A 12,097-nucleotide genomic window follows, 5' to 3' on the forward strand; every position below is an offset into this window, starting at 1 on the left:
TTAATTGTGCACCTCAGCTGACTTGCTATAAAGCCCTTGCTTGGAAACATTCAGAGTAGCAGAATCTCCTCACCACCTAGCAAAAGTCAGAAAACATTGCACCTTCTGTGCTGTTGCTCTCTGCACATTTAGGTATGCAGCTCGATCTCAAATTAAGAGCCAAAAGTAGGGATGCACCGATCCACATTTTTTCACTAACGATCCGATACCTAAATTTGGATATTTGCCGATACCAATATTGGTATTGTTGTTCCCACAGTATAAATCATGCAGGATTGTTTTTATACTGTGTACTTAATGCAGTAAAAACTACACGCTCAAAAAGCACAGAAAAAAAAAAATGCTGATTGCAGCTGCAGCTCCTCCGGTCTGGTGAAGAGAGGCACTGTGAAGAAGATGCAGCTTCTTCTCTCACAAATGTGTTTAAATAAAATCCATAAAAGTCCTGCTCACAGACCGATTGCCAGAGACAGGACATGTCCACATGAAGTATAACGCCATACAGCTCCACATTTACTCACTGGCGGTTCGTTCGCACGCGCGCATCTCGCGGTCAAAGGAGGAAAGATAAACTGTAACAGAACTCAGAGCGCAGACCTGCAGCTCAGCACAAGAACAAATATAAACTAGAAGAGAAATCAAAGTGCACAGTCTGGCTGCAGCCAAACTGTGCGCTTTGATTTCTCTGTGCAGAGAACCTGCAGGCTACGTTCTCACCTCCTCTCTGCCCCCTGCTGCGCGCACCTGATGCATCGTCATGACGACACAGGAAGGAACTCGAAGCAGGTCCGGTGTGGTTATGACAGAGTTTGAGGGAAGAGCAGCAGCAGCGGCACAGTGTTTTTTTTGTTTTTTTTTACATGCGCGCGTGAACGAATCGTCATAGGCTCGTAGGATGTTCATTCAGTTGTTTAATTTTGTAGAAAAAAGCAGATCACAGACATGACACAAAACTAAAGTCATTTCAAATGGCAACTTTCTGGCTTTAAGAAACACTAAAACTGGACTCTTGAAACATTTAAAGTGAAGCTAAAGACCCTTTTGTATAGGCTGGCTTTTACCTAGTTTTTATGGTTTTATGTTTCTGCTGCTTTTTATTTCTTTGTTCTTATGTGAAGCACTTTATGATTTCTATCTTGAAAGGTGCTATATAAATAAATTTTACTTACTTACTTACTATAAGAAATCAAGAAAAACAATTGTGGCAGTCAGTAATAGTTACTTTTTAGACCAAGCAGAGGGAAAAAAATATGGACTCACTCAATTCTGAGGAATACATTATGGAATCACCCTGTAAATTTTCATCCCCAAAACTAACACCTGCATCAAATCAGATCTGCTTGTTAGTCTGCATCTAAAAAGGAGTGATCATACCTTGGAGAGCTGTTGCACCAAGTGGACTGACATGAATCATGGCTCCAACACGAGATGTCAATTGAAACAAAGGAGAGGATTATCAAACTCTTAAAAGAGGGTAAATCATCACGCATTGTTGCAAAAGATGTTGGTTGTTCAGTCAGCTGTGTCTAAACTCTGGACCAAGTACAAACAACATGGGAAGGTTGTTAAAGGCAAACATACTGGTAGACCAAGGAAGACATCAAAGTGTCAAGACAGAAAACTTAAAGCAATATGTCTCAAAAATCGAAAATGCACCACAAAACAAATGAGGAATGAATGGGAGGAAACTGGAGTCAACGTCTGTGACCGAACTGTGAGAAACCACCTAAAGAAAATGGGATTTACATACAGAAAAGCTAAACGAAAGCCATCATTAACACCTAAACAGAAAAAACAAGGTTACAATGGGCTAAGGAAAAGCAATCGTGGACTGTGGATGATTGGATGAAAGTCATATTCAGTGATGAATCTCGAATCTGCATTGGGCAAGGTGATGATGCTGGAACTTTTGTTTGGTGCCGTTCCAATGAGATTTATAAAGATGACTGCCTGAAGAGAACATGTAAATTTCCACAGTCATTGATGATATGGGGCTGCATGTCAGGTAAAGGCACTGGGGAGATGGCTGTCATTACATCATCAATAAATGCACAAGTTTACGTTGATATTTTGGACACTTTTCTTATCCCATCAATTGAAAGGATGTTTGGGGATGATATTATTTTTCAAGATGATAATGCATCTTGCCATAGAGCAAAAACTGTGAAAACATTCCTTGCAAAAAGACACACAGGGTCAATGTCATGGCCTGCAAATAGTCCGGATCTTAATCCAATTGAAAATCTTTGGAAGTTGAAGAAAATGGTCCATGACAAGGCTCCAACCTGCAAAGCTGATCTGGCAACAGCAATCAGAGAAAGTTGGAGCCAGATTGATGAAGAGTACTGTTTGTCACTCATTAAGTCCATGCCTCAGAGACTGCAAGCTGTTATAAAAGCCAGAGGTGGTGCAACAAAATACTAGTGATGTGTTGGCGTGTTCTTTTGTTTTTCATGATTCCATAATTTTTTCCTCAGAATTGAGTGAGTCCATATTTTTTTCCCTCTGCTTGGTCTAAAAAAGTAACTGTTACTGACTTCCACAATTTCTTTTCCTAATTTCTTATAGTGTTTCTTAAAGCCAGAATGTTGCCATTTGAAATGACTTTAGTTTTGTCTCATGTCTGTGATCTGCTTTTTTTCTGCAAAATTAAACAACTGAATGAACATCCTCTGAGGCCGGTGATTCCATAATTTTTGCCAGGGGTTGTACCTCTAACCTTAGTGACATGAAATTTGGGGTTCCACAGGGGTCTGTCTTAGGCCCCCTGCTTTTATCAATCAATCAATCAATCAACTTTTTTCTTATATAGCGCCAAATCACAACAAACAGTTGCCCCAAGGCGCTCCACATTGCAAGGCAAGGCCATACAATAATTATGAAAAACCCAACGGTCAAAACGACCCCCTATGAGCAAGCACTTGGCCACAGTGGGAAGGAAAAACTCCCTTTTAACAGGAAGAAACCTCCAGCAGAACCAGGCTCAGGGAGGGGCAGTCTTCTGCTGAGACTGGTTGGGGCTGAGGGAAAGAACCAGGAAAAAGAGATCGATCACTAATGATTAAATGCAGAGTGATGCATACGGAGCAAAAAGAGAAAGAAACAGTGCATCATGGGAACCCCCCCACAGTCTACGTCTAAAGCAACATAACCAAGGGATGATCCAGGGTCACCCGATCCAGCCCTAACTATAAGCTTTAGCGAAAAGGAAAGTTTTAAGCCTAATCTTAAAAGTAGAGAGGGTATCTGTCTCCCTGATCTGAATTGGGAGCAGGTTCCACAGGAGAGGAGCCTGAAAGCTGAAGGCTCTGCCTCCCATTCTACTCTTACAAACCCTAGGAACTACAAGTAAGCCCGCAGTCTGAGAGCGAAGCGCTCTAATGGGGTAATATGGTACTACGAGGTCCCTAAGATAAGATGGGACCTGATTATTCAAAACCTTATAAGTAAGAAGAAGAATTTTAAATTCTATTCTAGCATTAACAGGAAGCCAATGAAGGGAGGCCAACACGGGTGAGATATGCTCTCTTCTGCTAGTCCCCGTCAGTACTCTAGCCTCAGCATTCTGAACCAACTGAAGGCTTTTTAGGGAACTTTTAGGACAACCTGATAATAATGAATTACAATAGTCCAGCCTAGAGGAAATAAATGCATGAATTAGTTTTTCAGCATCACTCTGACACAAGACCTTTCTGATTTTAGAGATATTGCGTAAATGCAAAAAGGCAGTCCTACATATTTGTTTAATATGCGCTTTGAATGACATATCATGATCAAAAATAACTCCAAGATTTCTCACAGTATTACTAGAGATCAGGGAAATGCCATCCAGAGTAACGATCTGGTTAGACACCATGCTTCTAAGATTTGTGGGGCCAAGTACAATAACTTCAGTTTTATCTGAGTTTAAAAGCAGGAAATTAGAGGTCATCCATGTCTTTATGTCTGTAAGACAATCCTGCAGTTTAGCTAATTGGTGTGTATCCTCTGGCTTCATGGATAGATATAAAGTGAATAAAATTGGTCCTAGCACAGAACCTTGTGGAACTCCATAATTAACTTTAGTCTGTGAAGAAGATTCCCCATTTACATGAACAAACTGTAATCTATTAGACAAATATGATTCAAACCACCGCAGCGCAATGCCTTTAATACCTATGACATGCTCTAATCTCTGTAATAAAATTTTATGGTCAACAGTATCAAAAGCAGCACTGAGGTCCAACAGAACAAGCACAGAGATAAGTCCACTGTCCGAAGCCATAAGAAGATCATTTGTAACCTTCACTAATGCTGTTTCTGTACTATGATGAATTCTAAAACCTGACTGAAACTCTTCAAATAGACCATTCCTCTGCAGGTGATCAGTTAGCTGTTTTACAACTACCCTCTCAAGAATCTTTGAGAGAAAAGGAAGGTTGGAGATTGGCCTATAATTAGCTAAGATAGCCGGGTCAAGTGATGGCTTTTTAAGTAATGGTTTAATTACTGCCACCTTAAAGGCCTGTGGTACATAACCAACTAACAAAGATAGATTGATCATATTTAAGATTGAAGCATTAAATAATGGTAGGACTTCCTTGAGCAGCCTGGCAGGAATGGGGTCTAATAAGCATGTTGATGGTTTGGATGAAGTAACTAATGAAAATAACTCAGAACAATCGGAGAGAAAGAGTCTAACCAAATACCGGCATCACTGAAAGCAGCCAAAGATAACGATACGTCTTTGGGATGGTTATGAGTAATTTTTTCTCTAATAGTTAAAATTTTATTAGCAAAGAAAGTCATGAAGTCATTACTAGTTAAAGTTAAAGGAATACTCGGCTCAACAGAGCTCTGACTCTTTGTCAGCCTGGCTATAGTGCTGAAAAGAAACCTGGGGTTGTTCTTATTTTCTTCAATTAGTGATGAGTAGAAAGATGTCCTAGCTTCATGAAGGGCTTTCTTATAGAGCAACAAACTCTTTTTCCAGGCTAAGTGAAGATCTTCTAAATTAGTGAGACGCCATTTCCTCTCCAACTTACGGGTTATCTGCTTTAAGCTACGAGTTTGTGAGTTATACCACGGAGTCAGACACTTCTGATTTAAAGCTCTCTTTTTCAGAGGAGCTACAGCATCCAAAGTTGTCTTCAATGAGGATGTAAAACTATTGACAAGATACTCTAACTCCCTTACAGAGTTTAGGTAGCTACTCTGCTCTGTGTTCGTATATGACATTAGAGAACATAAAGAAGGAATCATATCCTTAAACCTAGTTACAGCGCTTTCTGAAAGACTTCTAGTGTAATGAAACTTATTCCCCACTGCAGGGTAGTCCATCAGGGTAAATGTAAATGTTATTAAAAAATGATCAGACAAAAGGGAGTTTTCAGGGAATACTGTTAAGTCTTCTATTTCCATACCATAAGTCAGAACAAGATCTAAAATATGATTAAAGTGGTGGGTGGACTCATTTACTTTTTGAGCAAAGCCGATAGAGTCTAATAATAGATTAAATGCAGTGTTGAGGCTGTCATTCTCAGCATCTGTGTGGATGTTAAAATCGCCCACTATAATTATCTTATCTGAGCTAAGCACTAAGTCAGACAAAAGGTCTGAAAATTCACAGAGAAACTCACAGTAACGACCAGGTGGACGATAGATAATAACAAATAAAACTGGTTTTTGGGACTTCCAATTTGGATGGACAAGACTAAGAGACAAGCTTTCAAATGAATTAAAGCTCTGTCTAGGTTTTTGATTAATTAATAAGCTGGAATGGAAGATTGCTGCTAATCCTCCGCCCCGGCCCGTGCTACGAGCATTCTGACAGTTAGTGTGACTCGGGGGTGTTGACTCATTTAAACTAACATATTCATCCTGCTGTAACCAAGTTTCTGTTAGGCAGAATAAATCAATACGTTGATCAATTATTATATCATTTACCAACAGGGACTTAGAAGAAAGAGACCTAATGTTTAATAGACCACATTTAACTGTTTTAGTCTGTGGTGCAATTGAAGGTGCTATATTATTTTTTCTTTTTGAATTTTTATGCTTAAATAGATTTTTGCTAGTTATTGGTGGTCTGGGAGCAGGCACCGTCTCTACGGGGATGGGGTAATAAGGGGATGGCAGGGGGAGAGAAGCTGCAGAGAGGTGTGTAAGACCACAGCTCTGCCTCCTGGTCCCAACGCTAGACAGTCACAGTTTGGAGGATCCCAAAAAATTGGCCAGATTTCTAGAAATGAGAGCTGCTCCCTCTAAAGTGGGATGGATGCCGTCTCTCCTAACAAGACCAGGTTTTCCCCAGAAGCTTTGCCAATTATCAATGAAGCCCACCTCATTTTTTGGACACCACTCAGACAGCCAGCAATTCAAGGAGAACATGCGGCTAAACATGTCACTCCCGGTCTGATTGGGGAGGGGCCCAGAGAAAACTACAGAGTCCGACATTGTTTTTGCAAACAATGCATTTTGCATTGTTTTTACTCAGTTATACTTACTGATAACTGCTGGTAATCTCGTTCACATAAAATCCTTAGAAGATTGCCTTGCATCAGTGAGAAGTTGGATACTTTTAAACTCTGATAAGACTGAAATGATGGTTCTTGGTCCAGTGAGACATTGGCATCAGTTTGACCAGTTAACGCTTAGCCTAGGCTCGTGTGTCATACAAGGTCTGTCAATAAAGTATAGGTCCTTTTTATTTTTTTCAAAAACTATATGGATTCCATTCATATGTTTTTACGTCAGACATGCTTGAACCCTCGTGCGCATGCGTGAGATTTTCCACGCCTGTCGGTGTTGTCATTCGCCTGTGAGCACTCCTTGTGGGAGGAGTCGTCCAGCCCCTCGTCGGAATTCCTTTGTCTGAGAAGTTGCTGAGAGACTGCTGCTTTGTTTGATCAAAATTTTTTCTAAACCTGTGAGACACATCGAAGTCGACACGGTTCGAAAAATTAAGCTGGTTTTCGGTGAAAATTTTAACGGCTGAGAGATTTTGAGGTGATACTGTCACTTTAAGGACTTACCACGGAGCGAGACGTCGTGCAGCGCTCTCAGGCGCCGTCGTCAGCCGGCGGGCGGATTGCAGCGTTGGCTCGCAGCCGCCGCGACGCTCCGCCACAGGAAAAACACCTCTGTTGGAAGCCTTAAGGACAAGTTGGAACATGTCCAGCTGTTAAACAATTTCTCAGATACTCACTCCACTCAAAGCCATCAAAAGCCGCCTGGATTTTACAAATGGTTATCAACACGGAGGTGTTTTTCCTGTGGCGCCGTACCGCGCCGGCTGCGTCCACGCGTCTTTCATTAAAAAATCTCCTTTAACAGTGGAATATCCGGATAAAATGCTGAAACCGACTTCTTCTGAAACTTCTCTGTTCTCACGATGTCCGTGGATCAATAGAGCCTGAAATGTGGAGGTTTTCAGCTTGAAACAGGCTGACGACGGCGCCTGAGACTGCTGCGCGACGTCTCGCACCGTGGGAAGTCCTTAAAGCGACAGTATCACCTCAAAATCTCTCATCAGCCATTAAAATTTTCACCGAAAACCAGCTTAATTTTTCGAACCGTGTCCACTTCGATGTGTCTCACAGGTTTAGAAAAAATTTTGATCAAACAAAGTGCCAGTCTCTCAGCAACTTCTCAGACAAAGGAATTCCGACGAGGGGCTGGACGACTCCTCCCACAAGGAGCGCTCACAGGCGAATGACGTCACCGACAGGCGTGGAAAAACTCACGCATGCGCACGAGGGTTCAAGCATGTCTGACATAAAAACATATGAATGGAATCCATATAGTTTTTGAAAAAAATTAAAAGGACCTATACTTTATTGACAGACCTCGTACATCACACTGACAGAGTGAGGAACCTTGGGGTAATTTTTGATCCTACATTGTCCTTTGACCTTCACATTAGAAATATTACAAGGACTGCTTTCTTCCACCTGCAAAATATTGCAAAGATTTGTCCCATCCTGTCTATGGCTAATGCTGAGACCCTGATCCATGCTTTTATCTCTTCTGGATTGGACTACTGCAATGTTCTGTTTTCTGGTTTACTGCAGTCCAGCATTAGGGCTCTCCAATTGGTTCAAAATGCTGCAGCCAGACTTTTGACACGAAGCAGAAAGTTTGACCACATTACACCCATTTTGACATCTCTTCACTGGCTTCCTGTCCCAGTGAGATTGTGCTACTAGTCTATAAAATTGTTCACGGACTGGCACCTACCTACTAGCTGACCTAATTAAACCTTATGTACCGGCCCGGGCTTTGCGTTCTCAGGGTGCAGGACTACTTTGTGTCCCTGGGGTGAATGAGAACTCTGCAGGTCATAGAGCTTTCTCTTATCGTGCCCCTGTTCTGTGGAATGATCTCCCTGCGTCAATTAAACAGTCAGATTCTGTGGAGACTTTCAAGTCCAGACTTAAGACGCACTTATTTTCCCTTTCGTATGGCTAGCATACTGGTATAGTTTTGTTTTACGCTTTTTACTCTTGTAATTCATTTTATTAGGAAACGGAGCGTGCCGCAACCTCAACTTTACCTAAATTCTGGGTCTTTTTGTGAAGCTTAGGGCTAGTGGCCGGCGATCACCTTAGTATTTCTTCTGTATTCTTGTTTAATGCTGGCAAATTAAACACTATTTCTTGTCTTTCTGATTCCTGATTCTGTTTTTTCATCTCTGTTTAAGGTTCAGCTCCATCCAGAGATGGGAGTTGTATTTGTGCTGATGACTCTCCTGTCCTGTGCGCCAACAGCATTTCCTGTATATTCGTTTTGTGAATTGTTCTGTAATTTATCTGTAGCATGGCCCAAGCAGAGGGTCACCCCTTTGAGTCTGGTCTGCTTGAGGTTTCATCCTTACAGGGAGTTTTTCCTTACCACTGTTACTCTGGGGGTTGGTAAGGTTAGACCTTACTTGTGTGAAGCGCCTTGTGGCAACTTTGTTGTGATTTGGCGCTATATAAATGAAATTAAATTGAAAATACTGGATTCTCAGTTTAACAGTAAATGGATGTTTGTGCTATCATCTTCTTCTAACTTTAATGCTGCTCATCAAACCTGTGCATACATTGCTGCCACCAACTGGACTGGAGTGTGCAGCAGCAGACTGACAAAGCAAAAAGGCCTGCATGGAAAATGGTACTTAAAACTACACAGGTATTGCCATGAAAATATATATTTAAAGTACAGAAAGTACTCATTATGTAGAATTACCAAATTTACAAATGTTTTATTACATTATTTCCCAGTCCTGGTCCTTGGGACCCAAAGTACCCCACACTTTCAAATTTGCCCTTCAGCTAATTGCTGTAGATCAGGTCAGTCAACAGCAGCTGACTGAGCAATGGGACACACCTGACTGACCTGTACTGATTCATTCAGGGTTCCTCTAAAGTGTGGTTTCCTTACAGGTCAGTCACAATCAAATGGCATTCATGTGCAAGTTGTTATTGTTGCCTTGTGGTGGGTTTTTCATTAGTACCTGTTGGTTTTGTAACACTTAACTGCCTCTTGATCCATGCATTAAAAGAAAACATTTTTTCAAGGTAATTTAAACAGTTATTAGTGTGTGTGTGTGAACTGCAAATAACCAATATGACTTGATATACTTTTATTTGCTTTGAAACTTAAATTACAGAGTGCTAATCTGAACAGTCTGAGATTTGTGCTGTGAAAAAGCCATCAAACTTCTGTTGTGGTGACTTATGTCTGTAATGGTCTCATGAGGACATAACATGCATATTCTTGTATTCTGGGTGTTTCTGTTTAGAGTAAATCCATATTGACACCAAGTTAATAAAATAAAAAATGTAACAGTAACGGAAAACATGAATGTCCAACTGTTCTCTCAAATCGTGGCGTTTGTCTAAACAATACCTTGCTATGTAGGAGGTCATCTTAAATTATGATGTATACTTGATATATACTTTATTGATCTCACAGTGGAGAAACTGTTTACACTCCAGTTACCTCAGACAGCAATTAGTCCACAATTATTACTTGTTTACTGTAATAATGGCACACATCAGAATTAAAGACAGTACATACACATTTGACATTGTTTATGTGCACTAAGTTTGAAGAAGTCTGTTATCCGAATTGAGACAAGTGGGTGAAGGCCACGCAACAACCCTGAGATGCGCCACCATGAGCTGGGGGGAGTAACGGGCTGCAGCTAAAACTGCACCGCCCCCGCAGAAGGGGAAAGGAGTGACGTGAGCAGGCGCCGGTGTGGGGAGTGTTGATCGTGATAGGAGGGAGGTGGGGGGAGGGAATGGAGCATGCTTCAGTCCTGTGAAAAGCAGTTTATTGACTTGTTTTTCAAAATCTGCGTGGTTAATTTTCTGCTTCTGATGTCTGTAACACCAGAAAATAGAAACGTGGTTATTCATAACTGACATTTTTATCTGATGAGGATATGTAACGGAATTTTGAACCAATATACCTAAATGGCTATTATTTTACATTGGATATAAGTTGATCAACATAGGATGAAAGTTAAAAATCGCCGCCTTTGCAAAATTCATGAGCATTTGATTGTGGCTGACCTGTTAGTGCATCTTGAAATAGTTTCTGCGTGAATGTCGATTTGGCTGCACAGTCACTTTGATGCTAGGTGACAGTTAAAGGCTGAAATTAAAAATACAGTGCAGATTGTATTTGTAAAGTGAGTGGTGCTTTCACAGTGGGATAACAATGACTACATTAGGTAGCAGAGACCAACAGCCAAGGCAACTACAGTACCGTCGTGAGTGTGCCCAGTAGCACCTGTGTCATGGGGCTGTGTTCAGTGTCACTTGTAATCGGCAATATCCTGGTGTGTAATACCGTGATGCATATTTTTATTAGTTGACCACTGTTGTGGACAGTTGGGCCTAATTTCTTTGTTTTTAGAACCAGGCCGTCAATTGGGGGCCAGAAATCTGCAATGGGAACTGGATTTAATTGTTTCATTTTGGATATTTCAGTATATTTTACATTCAGATTCAAATGATTATTCTTGAGAATTAGTAGTTTATTTTAAATTATATTAAATATTCTTAAAATGGCTATTATTGATCAAAAGTATTTCTGGGACAATATGGTCCAGCAAAATTGTTTTGTGAAAGGCCTTATGTACATACTGCGGATGATTTTCATGTTCAAAACTGTTCCATTTGTGTGAGTTTTATTTATTTTCTCTGTGTGCTGCAGGTACAGTTGACAGTAACTGGGTGGTTGGGGCAACACTGGAAAAAAAATTAGTGCCACTGCCCCTCACATTGGCCTTAGGGGCTTTCCTCAACCACCGTAAGAACAAGTTCCAGTGTGGCTTTGGTGTCACCATCGGCTAGTCAGCTATGGACTGCCCACAGAATGCTTGCAGGTCTTTGCTTGGACTGGCACAGAGACATGCAAGGACCTGGACTAACTTTTAAAAATTGGATTCAGAGACTCTCTTACCACCTTGATTTCTGGGACACAAAGAGAGACAAAGATCTGTTGAGGAGCCAGGACTGGCCAAGCCATGCCTACAATACTGTAGCACAAATGTCTTTCCTGTATGGTGTATATACCCAGAGGCTAGAAAAGGTCTATAACAGAGGGCATCAAGTGATGCATGAGCTTGTGTGATGTTAAAAATCAGTGGCTAGACATAATATATGATCAAGTGTGGACTGAAATAAATGTCATAACTTTTTTTCTAACACGGGATGTTTGTGGTCGTTCATAACACGGATTATAGAGTTTGAACTGCGCGGGTGTGAAAAAAATGCAAAAATGTGTCAGATGAAGATGTGCGTTAAGAAAAATTATTTCTGGTCGGTTTTTTCAAGGGTAGATAAAGGGGGGTTTTTTTTCATTGTAACCAGTACAATGAAAGGTAAGATACCAGTAATTGGAATGTAGTGTTTAATTGGTGCATCATACTGTATCGTCATCAGTGCAGCTTCCCTAAAACCATTTGGTGGGTTTCATTGGATCGCCACTATGCGAAAATCTGCACAAAGGAAAATAATTCTAGTCTGACACCTTCAAGGATGTGTAATTGTTCTTTTATTGATGTTAAATGGCCTAATAATTGCCTTTGCATTGGAGCATGACCAGATAATTCTGGTATTTC

The 12,097-nt window shown here is 40.9% G+C and overlaps 1 protein-coding gene across 2 annotated transcripts in view; it reads left to right on the top strand.

The window, feature by feature from the left end:
* Positions 1 to 11,681, top strand: part of tomm40 (translocase of outer mitochondrial membrane 40 homolog (yeast)) — a 37,047-nt gene extending 25,366 nt beyond the window's left edge. For both annotated transcript variants that reach the window (XM_034174022.1, XM_034174023.1), the window contains exon 10: positions 11,188 to 11,681. In XM_034174022.1, coding sequence (XP_034029913.1) covers positions 11,188 to 11,327 — 140 coding nt within the window. In that variant the 3' untranslated portion in view covers positions 11,328 to 11,681. The remainder of the gene's footprint in view (positions 1 to 11,187) is intronic.
* The last annotated feature ends 416 nt before the right edge of the window (positions 11,682 to 12,097 follow it).

The sequence above is a fragment of the Thalassophryne amazonica genome, chromosome 7 (assembly GCF_902500255.1).
Source record: "Thalassophryne amazonica chromosome 7, fThaAma1.1, whole genome shotgun sequence".
Taxonomy (NCBI): Eukaryota; Metazoa; Chordata; class Actinopteri; order Batrachoidiformes; family Batrachoididae; genus Thalassophryne; species Thalassophryne amazonica.